Source organism: Pogona vitticeps, chromosome 5, assembly GCF_051106095.1.
Source record: "Pogona vitticeps strain Pit_001003342236 chromosome 5, PviZW2.1, whole genome shotgun sequence".
Classification (NCBI taxonomy): Eukaryota; Metazoa; Chordata; class Lepidosauria; order Squamata; family Agamidae; genus Pogona; species Pogona vitticeps.
In genome coordinates, this window is record NC_135787.1 from 1,716,798 (window position 1) to 1,732,917 (window position 16,120).

A 16,120-nucleotide genomic window follows, 5' to 3' on the forward strand; every position below is an offset into this window, starting at 1 on the left:
GTTCCAGCAGAACGTGGGGGAGCTCATGGGTGGGGGACTAACACCCAGAATCCTCATTCAACAAAGCCGCAGGATTCTGGGTGGTGTCGTCGAAAATGTAACCTTGGCCGACTGTCAAATCCAGGTGTCCGTGGTGCAAATGCTACGGAGGCCTGCTCTCGTCGGCTCCTCGCCCTCACCCTTTCCCAAACATGGTCTGAGGATCTTGATCATGAGCCCAGAATACCTTCCAGTTCTCCTCCAGGAGCTGAGATTTTGGACATACAGAGAAAGCTGGTCCCGACAATGTCGTTGTGAGTGAGACGGTCCCTGAAACAAGAAGGGCTCTTTTGACTTAAATGTTGCAACGTCACGTTTTGTTAGCTTTTATCCCTTCTTAACCTGCACAAGATCTGTCGACCCCCCCCAAGCCATGGTCCCCAGCTGACTGTTGCCTCGCTCATGGTGGGAGGAAGATAAGAAGGCAGAAAATGAGGATGCAGATCCTTGCATGGCCTCTTCTCCCCAGATCATGGCTGCCCACCTCCAACGCGCAACCCATTTTGGACAGCTGTGGGCAATGCCTGCATTGGACAAGACGCTGGCCACCGCCTCCCACCCAGCCTTCACCTCAAGGACCCACAAAGCCAGGCCTTTTGTCCTAGACACTGGCCCACCAGTGGCCCAGCAGCAGTGCCGGTGGGCACGTGGCTACCGCTCAACAGAAGGTGGTGGCAGTGGTCAGTTTATGGCCAACTCCAATCACATCAGGGCCAGATGGAAGCACCACCACCACCCCAGCTGGTGACCAGGCTGACCCTCTCCTCTGGAAAGATCTCCTGTACCTTCACAAACCTTTCTACCTTGGGGACAGATGGGAACATTTCTTGGCAAACCAAGACAAAAAGAGCATCTATGTGCCTCCTGTCATTTTATGGAAGAGAGAATCTTCTCCCATGAGGTTTGTCCCACTCTGATCTTGCCCACCAACTTCGTCCACCTCTAGGGTGGATAAAATATTCTGGGGCTTGACGGCACCGGAAATACTGCTTCTCTCTGGGCTCTGAAGAGCAGCCGGACGCACAGATACAAATCAGAACCATGCTTTCCCGGCTACTTCAGTGGCAAGGCAGCAAACAGAAGGTGGGCTTGCCTATTTCTGCTTGCCAGTCTTCTTCCCGAGGCAGCCATCCAGGGCCAGCCCTCTGCATCTTATACCCAGAAATTCCACTTTCGTTTTATCTCTTAACACCAGCCGGAGTCTTATGGCATTTGCTAAGTCTTGCAGAACTCGCCATAGTTAATTACTGCTGATTGAGAAGGTGCCAGAGTGTGACTCTGCCATGTTCCTGTTCACACACCCTGTTGAGCAGCTGAGGAGCACCTGGTCAATTAGTCACAATTAGCCAAGGCAAGTGAGGCATAGATTTGGACTTTATCCGAGCCCCAATGGAATTCCAGCTCCTGGCAGGCAAAGCCACTTTTTACACCAACCTCACTCCCAACTCACCAGTCAATGACCCGGATCCTCATCTTCTCACACATAGAGGGGAACTAAGGAGAGAAAGAGTTCGAGGATAAGTGGAGCTTCAGGGGCTCTTCGGACAAGAGAGAGGGCCCTCCCACCCATTTCTGGAAGGGAACATTCCTCTGGGCTCACCATGGCCGGCAAGGTGATGCTCTGGTTCCACTGAGGGTTGGCATTTTTTTCCACAATTTTGCTGCAAAGCTGGCAGAAGAAGACCAAAAACAGAGTCAGGAGGGAGTCACTGTCATCCCCAAACCCACCTGGCGCCAACCACCCCCTGATGCAAGGCGGAATGTCAACAACCAAGTGTGTGGGGCCTGGTGAAGAGAGCACAGCATGGCGCTTGGCATGGTATATGAATGGCTGTGGGAGAGAGAATGGAGGATGGCCAGCTACTGGCTGCTGGTCTTAATCTCATCTGGACTTCATTCATTCATTCATTCATTCATTCATTCATTCATTCATTCATTCATTCATTCATTCATTCATTCATTCATTCATTCATTCATTGGTCTTATTTCTAGGCTGCTTTTCTCCCAATAAGTGGGCTCAGGGCAGCTCACAGGATTAAAATGAATAGAATTTAAAATACAATGTTGTACATTTTAAAAAAAACTATACAATTGATTAAACTACATGAAATCATTTAAAAGTCTGAGCATGCCTATGTGGCAAGCTAGAGAAACTGTGGTCCTCCAGGGGCTTTCGCACTACAGCCACTATCATCCTTTCAACGTCTTTCGGTCGAAACATTTCACTACTCATCTAAGTAGACTGAAGAAGCTCCTTGGATGGCTCGCGAAATGTTTCAACCTGTGACAAACCCAGACCTACTGGGATCTGCCACACAGTTACACTAGGCTGCCACCAACCATTCCCTTCAAGAAGTCACACAGACCAGGGATGGATTTTTAAACAATAAAAAGAATAAGGTTTATTCTAAATACAAACAGGGTAAATAAAACAATCAGGTGAATAGATAAAGTAACGTGGCTTAGATTCACTCATACATTCACACAGTTTGGTTCACCCAGAACCTTAACTTAAAGCACAGACCCTGAACCTATCAGTTCTGGCTACCCAACAGACACCTGAACCTATCAGGTTGGTACTCTGACACACAGTAGTACCCTGTCTGACACACAGACTCCCACAACAGCTTCTTCTTCCCAGCTGCTGCTTCGTCACCTCCCAGTGTCTCTCAGCATCATCTCTAGTGTGTGTCTCACCACCCAGGCATCACATATTTATACAGTACAGCCCCTCCTCCTGATGTCCCGCCTTCCACTCCCCATAGGATGGAACTTTCCCTCCAAACCCATGACAGACAGGTAACATCAGTGCTGTATGTAACACCTCCCCTCTTTATAAGTTGTTTTGTAGGGGGAAAGCTAACGTGCTTTTCACCAAAAAACCAACCTGGGTAAAATACACAACAACAATTATACATACCATATTATACTTACATATACTTACACTCTAAGTTAACCATAGCAATTAAGCATTAAAAATTTACCATATACATTACATCAATTTTACCTTTATTCATACAAACCAAATTCAGAAAAAAACACAGGTACATTTAACTTTTTGTTCACCATTATATACACATAGTCCATGTTCTTTCGCCGTCTTCAATCTTCAGGTCTTCTTGATAAGGCGTCAGCAACACAGTTCACTGACCCTCTGACCACCTTCACTTCAAAGTCATAGTCCTGTAGGTTTAAAGCCCACCTCATAAGTTTGCTATTGTGGGTTTTCATAGTCTTTAACCATTGCAATGGTGAATGGTCAGTACACAGAATAAAATGTCTTCCCCAGATGTAAGGCTTGGCCTTCTGGATCGCGTAGACTATGGCCAAACACTCCTTCTCCACGGTTGCCAAATGTCTCTCACCTTTTTGAAGTTTCCTACTCAGGTAGGACACTGGATGCTGGTCACCATTCTCATCCTCCTGGCACAGAACTGCTCCTACCCCGCTGTTAGACGCATCGGTGTAGATGATGAACTCCCGGTCGAAGTCTGGAGCACGCAGGACAGGATAGTTGATTAACGCCTCCTTCAGCCTCTGGAACGCCGCCTCACAGTCGCTGGTCCACGGGATGCGGTCATCAGCCTTCTTCCTCGTCAGATCGGTCAGCGGAGCCGCAATCTCGCTAAACCTCGGGATGAACTTTCTGTAGTAGCCCACCAACCCAAGAAATGATTTGACTTTTTTCTTGGTGTTGGGTCTAGGCCAATCACGAACAGCTTCTATTTTGGCCTCCAGGGGTTTTATCACTCCTCCCCCTACCATGTGACCCAAGTATTTTATTTCTGGGCTACCCAGCTGACACTTGCTGGCCTTTACTGTTAGCCCTGCTGCACTTAACCTCTGCAGCACTAACTCCAGGTGTATCAGGTGATCTTCCCAGGTATTACTGAAGATCCCTATGTCGTCAATGTAGGCCACTGTAAAGTCACTGAGCCCTGCTAAGGTTTGGTCCATCAGCCTTTGGAATGTGGCTGGTGCATTTCTGAGACCAAAGCTCAGGACTCGAAACTCATAGAGACCAAAAGGGCTGCAAAAGGCAGTCTTTTCTTGATCCCTGGGATCAATTCTTAATTGCCAATATCCCTTTACCAGGTCCAATGATGAGATGAACCGACAACCCCCTATGGTTTCAATCAGGTTGTCTAGCCTGGGCATTGGGTAGGCATCAGGAGTGGTTACACGGTTTAATTTCCTGTAATCAACACAAAACCTAATGCTCCCATCAGGCTTGTCCACAAGGACTATCGGAGAGGACCAAGGACTAGAAGAGGGGACGATTATGTTCTCCCTCAGCATCTCGTCCAGCTCCTTCCGCACCTTGTCCCTATAGGGTCCCGTTACTCGGTATGGGGATACTGCCTGCGGGGGTGCATCCCCTGTGTGGATCCGATGCATCACTCCCTTCACTATCCCCGGCTTGTTGGAAAACACCTGCTGATATTTACTAAGCAGCATTTTTAGTTCGTGCTGCTGGTCTTGGGTGAGTGCAGGACTGATCTTTACCTCCTCTGGGTTGTATTTTACTTCCCCTCTACCCTCCCAGAAGGGTAATTCCGCTTCCTCACTCTCAGCTGCTTTTATCGCAAATAAAACCCTCTGTTCCCCTCTGTAGTAGGGTTTAAGGGCATTCACATGAACCACCCTCCTTGCTTGGTTCTCCTCCTGCTCTATTAGGTAGTTCAGGTCTGACATCTTAGAAATGACCCTATATGGTCCTGCCCATTTGAGCTGCAGTTTATTCCCTCTGCAGGGCCTAAGCCAAAGCACTTCCTCCCCTGGGTCAAAGTGCCTCTCTCTAGCTTTGTGGTCATACCATGTTTTCTGTCTGACCTTCTGAGCTTGCAGGTTTTCTGCTGCCAGCTCTAGATTTCTCCTTAGGTCATTCATCAAGGTGTCTATGTATGTCACAACGTCTAGTGGGTCATCCTGGGTGATCTGCTCCCAATCTTGCTTGATCAAATCAAGGGGCCCTTTCACCCTTAAGTGTGCAGCAGACATGTCAGAGTGACCCCTTTGTAAGATCATGGGGCGATACTTTTCAGGTACCACTAGCTGACTCCTGATCCCATCTCCCCCTTTTGAGATATTCCTCAGGGTTTCTCTATATAAAATCCCCTTTTTCTCCAGAAATCTCACTGGGGTTTCAGGTGTTAGCTGGGCGTCAGTCACCTGTTCAAAACACTTTTGGAGAGTGGCGTCTGCCTTTTGCTCCTGTCCAAATCTGCTGTCTGTGGTTAAGGTTTCCACCACAGCTTCTGAACTCCCCTCTGCTTCCGTCTCTGGCTCATCATTACCCCCCTGAACTGTCCCCGTGGTGGCTTGTGAGCGTGTAATCACTAGCACCCGTTTCACATGTTCAGCCAGGTCATTTCCCACGAGCACGGCTGCTGGCAGAGTCGATAAAATCGCTAGCCGCCAATCTCCCCTCCAGCCTTGAAAGTTGACAGGTACCTCTGCTACTGGCAGAGAGATTACCTGCCCCGCAATCCCTGCCACCTTTATGCTCTCATTTGGGATTATAAACTCCCTGGGAATAATATCTGGATGGCACAGGGTTACCTGGGAACAAGTGTCCCGCAGCCCCCTATACTGACGGTCAAGTATTCCTACGTCCACCCCTGCTGTCTCAAACAACTGAGAATCTGTTTTTATCAGCAAGCAGCGCTTTACCTCCACAAGAGGACCATTTTCCTCAGCCTGATCAGCAGAGGTAGCTGTTCCAGACTGAGTAGCCATGGCAACAGGCTCCCTCTGTGACATTGAGCCTTGCTCTTTCTGGACACAGAACACAGCTTTTGGCTTGGTCCCACTAGAATTCTGAGGCACCATTCCTTTTAGCTGCTTTAATTTCTCACACTCTGAGATTAGATGACCCTTTCCCTGACAGAAATAGCATTTTCTGGTGTATTTTGATTCTCTCTCATCTTGTTTTGGTTTTCCCTCCAAAATCCGAGGTCTTTGTTTCATGTCTGAGGGCTTCCCTTCACCATGGGCCCCTCCCCCTTGCTGGCTTTTCCCTGGTCCCTGAGAGTACTTGCTGTAGGTTTCTTTGGGTTTACCTACAGATTTCCCCTCACCCAAGGGCTTTCTTATTTGGGAAATAAAATCTGCGATCTCTGCGGCTGCTGCCACAGATTTCGGTTTCCTTTCCCTCACCTGGAATTTCAATTCCCCCTGCAGGACTGAATAGAACTGTTCCAGTGCTATCAAGTCTTTAAGCTGCTCATAGGTCTCTGTCCCCTCCTGAGATAGCCATTTCTCAAGCAGCCTCACCAATTGGGCCCCCACTTGGGTAAAAGTCTGTTCTGGCTTTTTTGTGAGGGACCTGAATCTTTGTCTCAGCTGCTCTGCATTTATCCCATGTCTGGCAAACACCAGTTTTTTAAACTCTGCAAAATCTTTCATCAGTTCCTCAGGCATCTCGGCATAGACCTCAGCCAGGCTACCACTGATTAAAGATCGCATGATGGTCATCTTCTCAGTTTCCCTCACTGAGAAGTCCACAAACGCTCTTTCCACTAAGGAAAAGAACACCTCAGGACAATCTCCCTTGTGGTACACAGGGAATTTCTTCAGGTCAGCCTTAGACAGTTGGCCTCCCTCAGAATCCCTATTATTATTATTGTTCTGATTCATCAGTTCCAATTTTTTTAATTCAAACGCCATTTTCTCTCTCTGCAATTCCAATTCAATTCTCTGTCTCTCTAATCTTTCTTCCTTTTCCATTCTCTCTCTCTCTAATCTTTCCTCCATTTCCCTCACCCTCAGTTCATGCTGTTGGGCTATGAGTATTTTTCTGAGTTCTGGGTCCTGCTCTCCTGTGCTGTCACCTGGCACTGAGCCAAATTCATCCTCAGAACCTTGGTCAATCTGGGGGTCTTTCACTTCACTCATGTCTGCTACTTGGCTTCGAGTCAAGGGCATAACCCCCCCTCAGAACAGGCTGCTTTAAAAAGTCAAGCCTCAAAATAAAACGACCACTTTTTTCCTTTTTGCCTCAGAACCAGCTCTCCCTAGAGATTGCTGCTGTTCTTCAGCACCAAACTTGCAACAGTATCGAGTCAGAGCCTACCCCCCTCTGCTGGGCCTCTCAGCTGGCAAGCTAGATCACTGTTGCTACGCAGTTTTGCCTCAGCGTTTTCCCGCCAAAACTAGGCTGCCTCAGAGCACCTTAATCTAAGTCTCCCCAGTTGGCACGTTCTTCCACTAGTGCACCTCCCCGTGAGGTACACCTAGAAGATTACCTACGCGCCTCAGACTGTCCCTGACTAGACCCCCCTTGCTCTGGGCACACCTGCCAAGGCTTTGCTGGACCACTGGACAACTGGACCAGTCGTATCCCACACGCTGGACACCAATCAATGTGACAAACCCAGACCTACTGGGATCTGCCACACAGTTACACTAGGCTGCCACCAACCATTCCCTTCAAGAAGTCACACAGACCAGGGATGGATTTTTAAACAATAAAAAGAATAAGGTTTATTCTAAATACAAACAGGGTAAATAAAACAATCAGGTGAATAGATAAAGTAACGTGGCTTAGATTCACTCATACATTCACACAGTTTGGTTCACCCAGAACCTTAACTTAAAGCACAGACCCTGAACCTATCAGTTCTGGCTACCCAACAGACACCTGAACCTATCAGGTTGGTACTCTGACACACAGTAGTACCCTGTCTGACACACAGACTCCCACAACAGCTTCTTCTTCCCAGCTGCTGCTTCGTCACCTCCCAGTGTCTCTCAGCATCATCTCTAGTGTGTGTCTCACCACCCAGGCATCACATATTTATACAGTACAGCCCCTCCTCCTGATGTCCCGCCTTCCACTCCCCATAGGATGGAACTTTCCCTCCAAACCCATGACAGACAGGTAACATCAGTGCTGTATGTAACACAACCTCGTAAGGAAGTCGCCCAGTTGCTAGGACTTAGTGTCCAAATAACCTCACCCGGAGGACTGAGAATCTTCAAATTCCTACGGACCGTCTGTCCCCAGGCGCGTATTTATTTTTCAGTGATCCAAATTCCACGATTCTACACCCTAAGAGGCGTTCTTCTTGTGTCACAGCTAAAGGGTTCTGGCAGTTGTGGCCCAAGCAACAAACCTGTACAACCTCATGGAAGACACTGCGGCATCCAGCCCTGCCTCAGGCCACCAGAAGCTGCATTAAAGGAGGCTACTCTGAGAGGTGGCAATTTCCCGAAGGCCTTTCAAAAGGGGAACCAGCCTGGGACCCCCACAGGCAAGGCACATCCTTGGTTGTGCACAAGGATGGCGTTGGCTCGTGGCCTCCTGGCCACCTCACAAGCAGATGTTCAGTCACACCTAATCCCCAGTCTCCTGTCCATCATCCACTCCTTGTCAATGGGACAAGGGCTGGAACTTTCCCTGCCCTCGATGGCACAACCGAGCCAGCTCACCGTCTTCCCAGCAAAGGTAACTTCCACAAACGGATCCACCAGGTTCTTCTTGCTGCTCTCAAACCCAAAGATCTGCTTGACGCTGTCCATGATGGCATCGTCCACTGGAAGGAAAGAGAAATCAGGAAAAGAGAGCTGTTAATGGCCAGCGTGGCAGTTCGAATCCACAGTCCAACTCGATGCGATGCCTTCACCGTCACCCTGGGAGATCTTGTACCAGCAAGCAGCAGCTCTTATCTTCAATCGGCTCCTGATCAGAGATAGGAGATTTTGTCATCTGAATGAAAGAGAGATTGGGCCCGGGAGAGGACGTAGGGGGCCCATTTAACCTGTGGGTGGGCTGGTCAGCTCCCCTCTCTCACGGGGAGTGTATTCCCTGGAAGTGAGAAGCCCCTTCTCCCCAGCTCAACCTCCCTGTTGCTTCCTTAATCCCTGCTTCCTCCTCGTATTGCTCTGCCCCGTCCCATTGGGAAGAGAACACCATGCCTTTGCTTACTCACTCTGAGGAAGGTCTTCTGCTCGGTACACCTTGAGGGAGAAGTGGGCCCCCCTCAAAGCCACCCCCGTTGGCCTGAGAAGGTTGCCTTCGATGTCCTCCTTCTCTTCCGCCCCCTCCTTCCTCTCCATCTGTAAAGGGAGGACGAAAGAAAATGAAGCCTTCTCTGGCCGCCCTACATCCTTTTCCACACAGATCCTGGAGAAGAAAAGGGTCCTGCGTCTGAGGACGGAGTCACCACTAACGTTTTAACGGAGGCCCCAGCCTGTCCTCCAAAAGGAGCAGGTTCTGCTTCCTCACCTCGCCCAACCGGCAGCAAAAGCCGCAGGAGAACATGGAAGGTGGTCCCACCAAGAGTCTGTCTTTCTCCTCCATGACCAGAGCTGGCTGGCTGTTTTTTTTTTTTCTTTTCTTGCAGGGGGCATCAACTTTTTATGGGGCACTCCAGGCAAGAAATTCAGAAGGTGCCGTTATTTTTCCCAGCATAGAGATGGCACCATGCAGAAAAGAAAAGTGTTGCATTTCCACAGATCACGTGCCTTGATTTCAAGCGTCAAACACAATGAATGTTGGGTGGATGACAATGACAGGCCTTCTGTGAGCCCAAGGCAGAGCACTCATCCTGTCTCGTCCCCTCTTTCCTGAAGGGACACAGCAGGAGAGGAGACCCCCCCCCCACTCCCCGACATCTCCACGGAAGGCAGAGAGGGCCCCTGGTCTGGGTGAAATCTTTTCCTTTTTTTTTCCACTGACCTGTTTTCATAGAAAATAAACGTCTACTCACGGGCACTTCATCGCCTGGACCAAGGACATGCAAGCTGACCTTCAGGTAGCCCCTTGCCCCAGCGGAAAAATCCTCCGGATCAGAAAGTAGCAGCCACTTTCGGAGGAAGCAGTGCTCTTAATGGGGGGGGGGAGAGAAAGAGAAGGGAGAAAGGGAACAAGAGGAAGAGAGACAAATATATTTTTTTTCTCCACCCTTCTAGGGTTCCATTTCAGAACCAAAGATATTTAATGGGGTCGTCTCCTAGTGGACTGAAATTAATCAGGTTAAGAGAGGATCCGCCGTGGGCTCGCTTCTCCTCCTCCTCCAAGGGTGCTCAGTTTCAACCCGTATCCATGGCAGTCAACTCCCCCTTCCTATCTATCCTCCACGTGCTGGATGAGTTCCTGGAGGGGCTCCCAGCGGCATGACTTGAAGCCCCTCCAGAAATGTAGCCTGTGCCTTATTTAAAGAGGGGCAATTTCCCCCTCAGGGATTGATGGGATTTCTCTTCCGCAGGCGTAAGTCAACTCCTAGAGCATCACTGGTTCATTTATTTGGTGTTCTTTGCAAGTCGTCTTTCCCCCTTGAGGAGGGGACTCAAGGTGGATCACAACATGGCCACAGGTAAAAAAAATATAATAAAAATAAAACCACAATATATTATACATTAAAAAGCAATTAAACGATGAGAACAATTAAAATACATTAAGTGGTTAAAACATGTAAATTTTTAAAACAAACTTACTTAGCTTTAAAAAAACAGCATGCTGGGCTCAATGATTAAAAGGCTGGCTGAAGAGCTGGGGTTTCAGCTGTCAGCAGAGGGTTAAAAAGGAGGGGGCCAACCGGATCGCCCAAGGGAGAGCATCCCATCATTGGGGGGGGGCCACCCTAGAGAAGGCCCTGTCTAGAAGAAGTTACTTTTCTGGACTCCAAGCATTTATTTATTCACTACATTGTATCCCTATTAATAATTTTTAAAAATGGTTTTATGGGTTACAGAGAAATTGCCCTAAATATGAAAAGCTCTTTTAAAAGGTGCCTCAAAGAGGTGCATTAAAAGGGACGTGGTGGCGCTGTGGGCTAAACTGCAGAAGCCTCTGTGCTGCAGGGTCAGAAGACCAAGCAGTCGTAAGATCGAATCCACGCGACGGAGTGAGCTCCCGTTGCTTGTCCCAGCTCCCGCCAACCTAGCGGTTCGAAAGCATGCAAATGCGAGTAGATAAATAGGTACCATCTCAGTGGGAAGGTAAACAGCGTTCCGTGTCTAAATCACACTGGCCATGTGACCACGGAAAGATTGTCTTCGGACAAACGCTGGCTCTATGGCTTGAAGAGCGGGATGAGCGCCGCCCCCTAGAGTCGGACACGACTGGACAAAAATTGTCAAGGGGAACCTTTACCTTTTACCTTTACTAAAAGTGAAAGTATTATGAAAAACTACAGCTGGAGAAAACGGTTTGCCTTAAAGCCAGTTGTGCTTCGTTTCTGGATCTTTTATCTTCTCTTCCTCTTAGCTTATCATCTGACTAGTACCTGATCTTCCTGGCTGCTTCGCCACCATGTCAGGTTCTGACAATTCGCCCGTCTGAAGCCTAAGCACTACTCTGGGCAATTAACAGCAGTAAAAAAACACAACTACCCCAAGTCTCCTGAAAGTGGAATTTTGGGACCCGTCACTCCCAAAAGGAGCTTTTCCCATCTCTGACCATCTCCAGCCCATCAAGTAGTAAAGGGAGATACGCCCAGCAGAACCCCTTGTCATATATCACAACTCTCTTGTCTAAACATTCTTCTCTCATTTTATCAAGGTTCAAATCCCCTTTTAAAATTAAGAATTGTTTTTACCAAGGTTTTTTTCAGCAGGCACAGCCAAACAGATCTTATTAGCCCTGGATTCCTTGGGGCTAAACCCACCACCCAGTTCCTTAAAAGGGATAAAATTGGAAGAGTCCTAATGAACTGTTGTACTCACTTGATTCAGAATAAATTGCTCCGATATCCACCTGCAGAACACAAGCAGAAAGGAGCATTTTGTTGGAACATCCTAAATCAGGAATCCAGTAACCTCACCAGCAGCTGCCCCCATCTCAGAGCGTGGAAAAAATCACATTTTCTAAGGCTGGTTACAGGGGGAAAAATCACTTTTTCATTTATTTTTCCCCATCCTGTTTGTCTAACAGAAATTACCCTTTCCTGATGGACACCTCTGGGGAGTTTCAAAGGACACTCTTGTTAGCAGAGTCTAACGTATTTCATGTCTTACATGTTAAAATAATTAGTTTCTCATTAACAGGACAAGAAGCCAATTGTTACATCTCAATATGATGTTTGGAAAATGACCATGAATTGTTTAATCTGCAGTAACAATGACCACCATTACCCGGAATTCTCCAATGACTGAGTCCGTCCGGAGGGAGCGGGAATCAACAACCTGAAAGGGCAGAGGGGAAAAAATGCAAACAAAAAACATTCATAAGAACATTGCAATTGTAGTGCAACAGGAAAGAATTGCATCGCTTTTGTGGGTGTAAATGTAACTATGATATTCATTTCCTTTTACAGTTGTGCAGGGGGGCTTCCTCATTCAGGTGTGTTTTGAACCACATGGCCGTGAACTATAGAATCCCAAAGTCTTTTAATAATTAAAAAGTCAACATCCTAATAAGAGTAACTTTTAAAATAACTGCAATGGTAGCTAACTGAGGCTTTTAGAACTATAAAAGGAGCCAATTACTTTTAAAAGTTTCCACACTCTCAGCAAACATGTGTCGAACTGGTGACATTTAACAGCTCCCCTTGATATTTGAAGATTCTGTCATTTTGGGGACAGTTTGGCTTGCAATAAAACTTAGTCAGTGGCCAAAATATTGTTACATGAAGTCATCGGGCTGCATAAGGGTGATGAGGTCATTTGCCAGTGGACGGGCGAGAGATTCTTGATAATGAAACAGTTCCTACTTTCGTCCTATGTCTTGTCCAGCTCACATGGAAGCCGTCTCATTATCTGTGAGCAGTGGTATGAAAGAAGATTTGTTTTATTACAAAAAAAACTTCTACTGCAAGCCTAACTGATGCAACAGAATTTTGGCCAGTGTTATATTAATTGTAGTCATTCACGGAGCTAATTGAAACTATCAGGTTTTTCACTTTAATATACAGTAATACTTTGATTTCTGAAATGTACATCTTGTTATCAAAATGAAAAATTCATTTTGCTATCAGTCCTTGGTCTTTGCAATTTTTTCCCACTGTACTATACTTTATTGAATTAGAGCCCTCTTTGAGTTTACTTGATGAAAAAAAAACAAGTTATAAAATTATGAATAAATTTCAGAATTTGCAAATCCTGTGATTCCCAATGTTGTGCCTCTGATCATACCAGTAAGGTAAGAAATGCTGAATGAATGGCTTGCTCTGGGCCAGCAACACACCCGCCGGTGAACAGCTTAGCAAGGGAGACCCATTTGGGGGCTGGGGGGGGCAGATGGCCAAACATTTCTCTTAGCATTACAGAATCATAGCATTACAGAGCTGGGGGTCTTGGTGTCCAACCGCCTTGAAGTCCACAGCTAAAGCACTCCTGACAGATGGCCACCCACCCTCTATTTAAAAACTTCCATCACCCTCCAAGATACCTCTTCCACGGTCAAACAGCTATTATATTACTGCCAGAAGATTCTTCCTAATGTTTAGGCAAAATCTCCTTTCTAATTCGTCCTAACCTCTGGATCTGGAGGGTAAAAGAAGGTGCTCCAACCTTCCATGAGACAACCCTTCAGATATTGGAAGAAGGCTAATTCTTATCCCGAAACACCCTCATTCCCAAGTGAATGGTGAGACAAATGTAATTTTAGGATGAAACAGAATACACACACCACCATCCCCGCTTCTCAGTCCAGGACTTACCGTGATGAACAGTGGTTGATCAAAGAGTTCCATGGGGGATTCATAAACATTGAAGAAAAAGGTCTGTGGGAAACATGAAGAAAGAGAGGTGGAGGTACCTCCAAGGCACCTACGGGAGGACAGACACACCGTGCTCCCTGACAGGCTGGCCTCTGTCTTCAGGGGACCCAGAAAGGTTCAGGTCAGGGCGAGAGGTTGCCTTCCTCAATGCTGGAAGGACCCTCATGGACTGCACTGCAGCCCAAAGGATGCCTACAGCCCAAGGTTCAATCCCAGATTCACTGACTCAAGGTTCACTCAGCCTTCCATCCTTCCGAGGTGGGTAAAATAAGTACCCAGATTGAGGGGTGGCGGGCCATGTGTAGTCTGCATAATTAACTTGTAAACAACCCAGCAAATGCTTTGAGCGCTATAGGGCAGTATATAAGCAGCAAGCTTTACTTTGTTTACTTTGCTTCTGACCACCCACAAAGCATCCAGGCTGAAGAGTTGTGTCACATATTTAGAAGAGGCCCAAGTTCACTGTACAAATAGGGTGGGATATAAAAGTATCCTAGAACTTCACAGCCAGCTCTATCCCAAACCAATGACAAGCTCTGGTAGAGAGCCCTTCCGTGGTGTGGCCGCTAAGGGAGTGGCCAATGGGAGCCTCCCTGAGGCTGGAAATTTGTGGAACAGATAACAGGGACCAGTCGTCTCCCAATCTGTGTTTTAGAGGCTGGAGAGAGAGAGAGAGATTGAGAAGCCACCAACCTGCACTCCTCTAATATTGATGGTCTCGCTGTTGTCTGAGTATATTCTGAGCAAAGGCTGCTCAGAATTTTTAGAGCACTGTATTTTCAATTGCATTTTAATTGTTTTATCTTTTTATTGCATTTAAATTGTTGTAAGCCACCAAGAGACCTTTAGGTAATGTGGGTGGCGTTCAGATAGATAGATAGATAGATAGATAGATAGATAGATAGATAGATAGATAGATAGATAGATAGATAGATAGATAGATAGATAGATAGATAGATAGATAGATAGATAGATAGATAGATAGATAGACAGACAGATAGACAGACAGACAGACAGACAGACAGAGATTGATTGATTGATTGATTGATTGATTGATTGATTGATTGATTGATTGATTGATTGATTGATTGATTGATTGATTGATTGATTGATTAAATGTGTTTGTCATGTGGGTCAGAGGGTCACCTCTCCACAGGGGCTGCAGCTCACTGTTTGCAAGTGAGAGCATAAGAGGAAGAAGGGATGTTGTGAGACTTGAGGGGCTGACCCACTCTTGTGAAGAGGAGCTGCTTGAAAAGAGGCCATTTGAGGACATCTAGAAAAGATCTCAGATTTCTGCAGCTTGGGACCCATGTTACTCCCAAAACTCTGCTCCTGCAATAGTGTAGCTTTCCCCCCTCCTCTCTTCCACTGCCCCCTTCTCACCTCGTCAAAAAAGGGCCCATTTCCTTTCCGGATCCTGGTTCGCTTGGTCAGTCCTACAGCCGTCACCTTCACCACTGGTCGGATGTTGACTCCGGGCAGCTGCCTTCCTTGAATGACTCGCACCCGGATCTAGAAATGCAAGAGAGGAGAGGAGGAGAACACAGGCTCCCGTCCAAATGCCTAGGAACCCTGGAGGCTGGGGTCGGCTGGGGAGCTGGACCGACTCAGTGAAGGCCACAAGGGGGGCACAGAGAGAGGAGGAGGAGGTGAGGGGAGAGAGGAAGGGGGCTGTGTTCTCTTTTTTTGGTGCTAGGAGAAATGGGGAAGGGTGCCAGAAAAACACGTCCATTGTAAAATCCACATCTTGTTTGCTCAGGAGGAGAGGAAAGAGTACCAACATGATTCTGGAAAGATCAGGAATTCAAGCGAGGTTCAGATTCTGAAACACACACACCCATCCAGCCTTCCCCAAACCAGTGCCCTCCTGAGTTTGAGAGCTGCGACTTCCACCATCCCTGGCCATGCTTGGAAGGGAGGATGGGAGTCGTAGTCCAGCTCCTGTCATAAAGCAGCCAGTTGGTGAAGGCCGTGATCTGCCAAAGGAAGACAGAAAGAGGGAAAGTGTTGCTCCAGAGTGAGGAGGCATACATTTTAATGGTCTGTGCCTTGTTTCCAAAGACGACCATCTCCATCCCATTTCTCCATTTAGGGAAGAAGTGGGTGTTTAAGGCTGAGCAGCAGGACCTTGATGGGCACGCAGGTGACTCATGGGGTGAAGTGGATGCAGCTTAAAGAGGGGCCTCCTCACCTGAAAGTCCTGGGGTTTGTTGGAGAGCAGTTTTCTGGAAGTGCTTTTCCTCTTCTTGGTCCCCTGAATGACATGCAACGGGGGTTTCTTGGGGAGCGAAGGCTGCTCGGGAGCTGGCAGCCCCGATGAAGGTTCCTCTTCCTCTTCAGGCCCAAGAAGATCCTCACTCTCGTCCTCTCCGCCTGTATCTGGAACGGACACAAGGATGCTCACATTCTGCATT

The 16,120-nt window shown here is 47.5% G+C and overlaps 1 protein-coding gene across 9 annotated transcripts in view; it reads right to left on the bottom strand.

Annotated features, from left to right (window-relative positions):
* Positions 1-16,120, bottom strand: part of DYSF (dysferlin) — a 148,936-nt gene that overhangs the window by 92,178 nt on the left and 40,638 nt on the right. For all 9 annotated transcript variants that reach the window (XM_073002194.2, XM_073002191.2, XM_073002193.2 and 6 more), the window contains exons 6-16: positions 15,898-16,085; positions 15,090-15,218; positions 13,644-13,706; positions 12,118-12,168; positions 11,710-11,740; positions 9,753-9,868; positions 8,973-9,099; positions 8,473-8,576; positions 1,640-1,708; positions 1,490-1,533; positions 227-309 (exon numbers count right to left, since the gene is read on the bottom strand). In XM_073002194.2, coding sequence (XP_072858295.2) covers positions 227-309; positions 1,490-1,533; positions 1,640-1,708; positions 8,473-8,576; positions 8,973-9,099; positions 9,753-9,868; positions 11,710-11,740; positions 12,118-12,168; positions 13,644-13,706; positions 15,090-15,218; positions 15,898-16,085 — 1,005 coding nt within the window. The remainder of the gene's footprint in view (positions 1-226; positions 310-1,489; positions 1,534-1,639; positions 1,709-8,472; positions 8,577-8,972; positions 9,100-9,752; positions 9,869-11,709; positions 11,741-12,117; positions 12,169-13,643; positions 13,707-15,089; positions 15,219-15,897; positions 16,086-16,120) is intronic.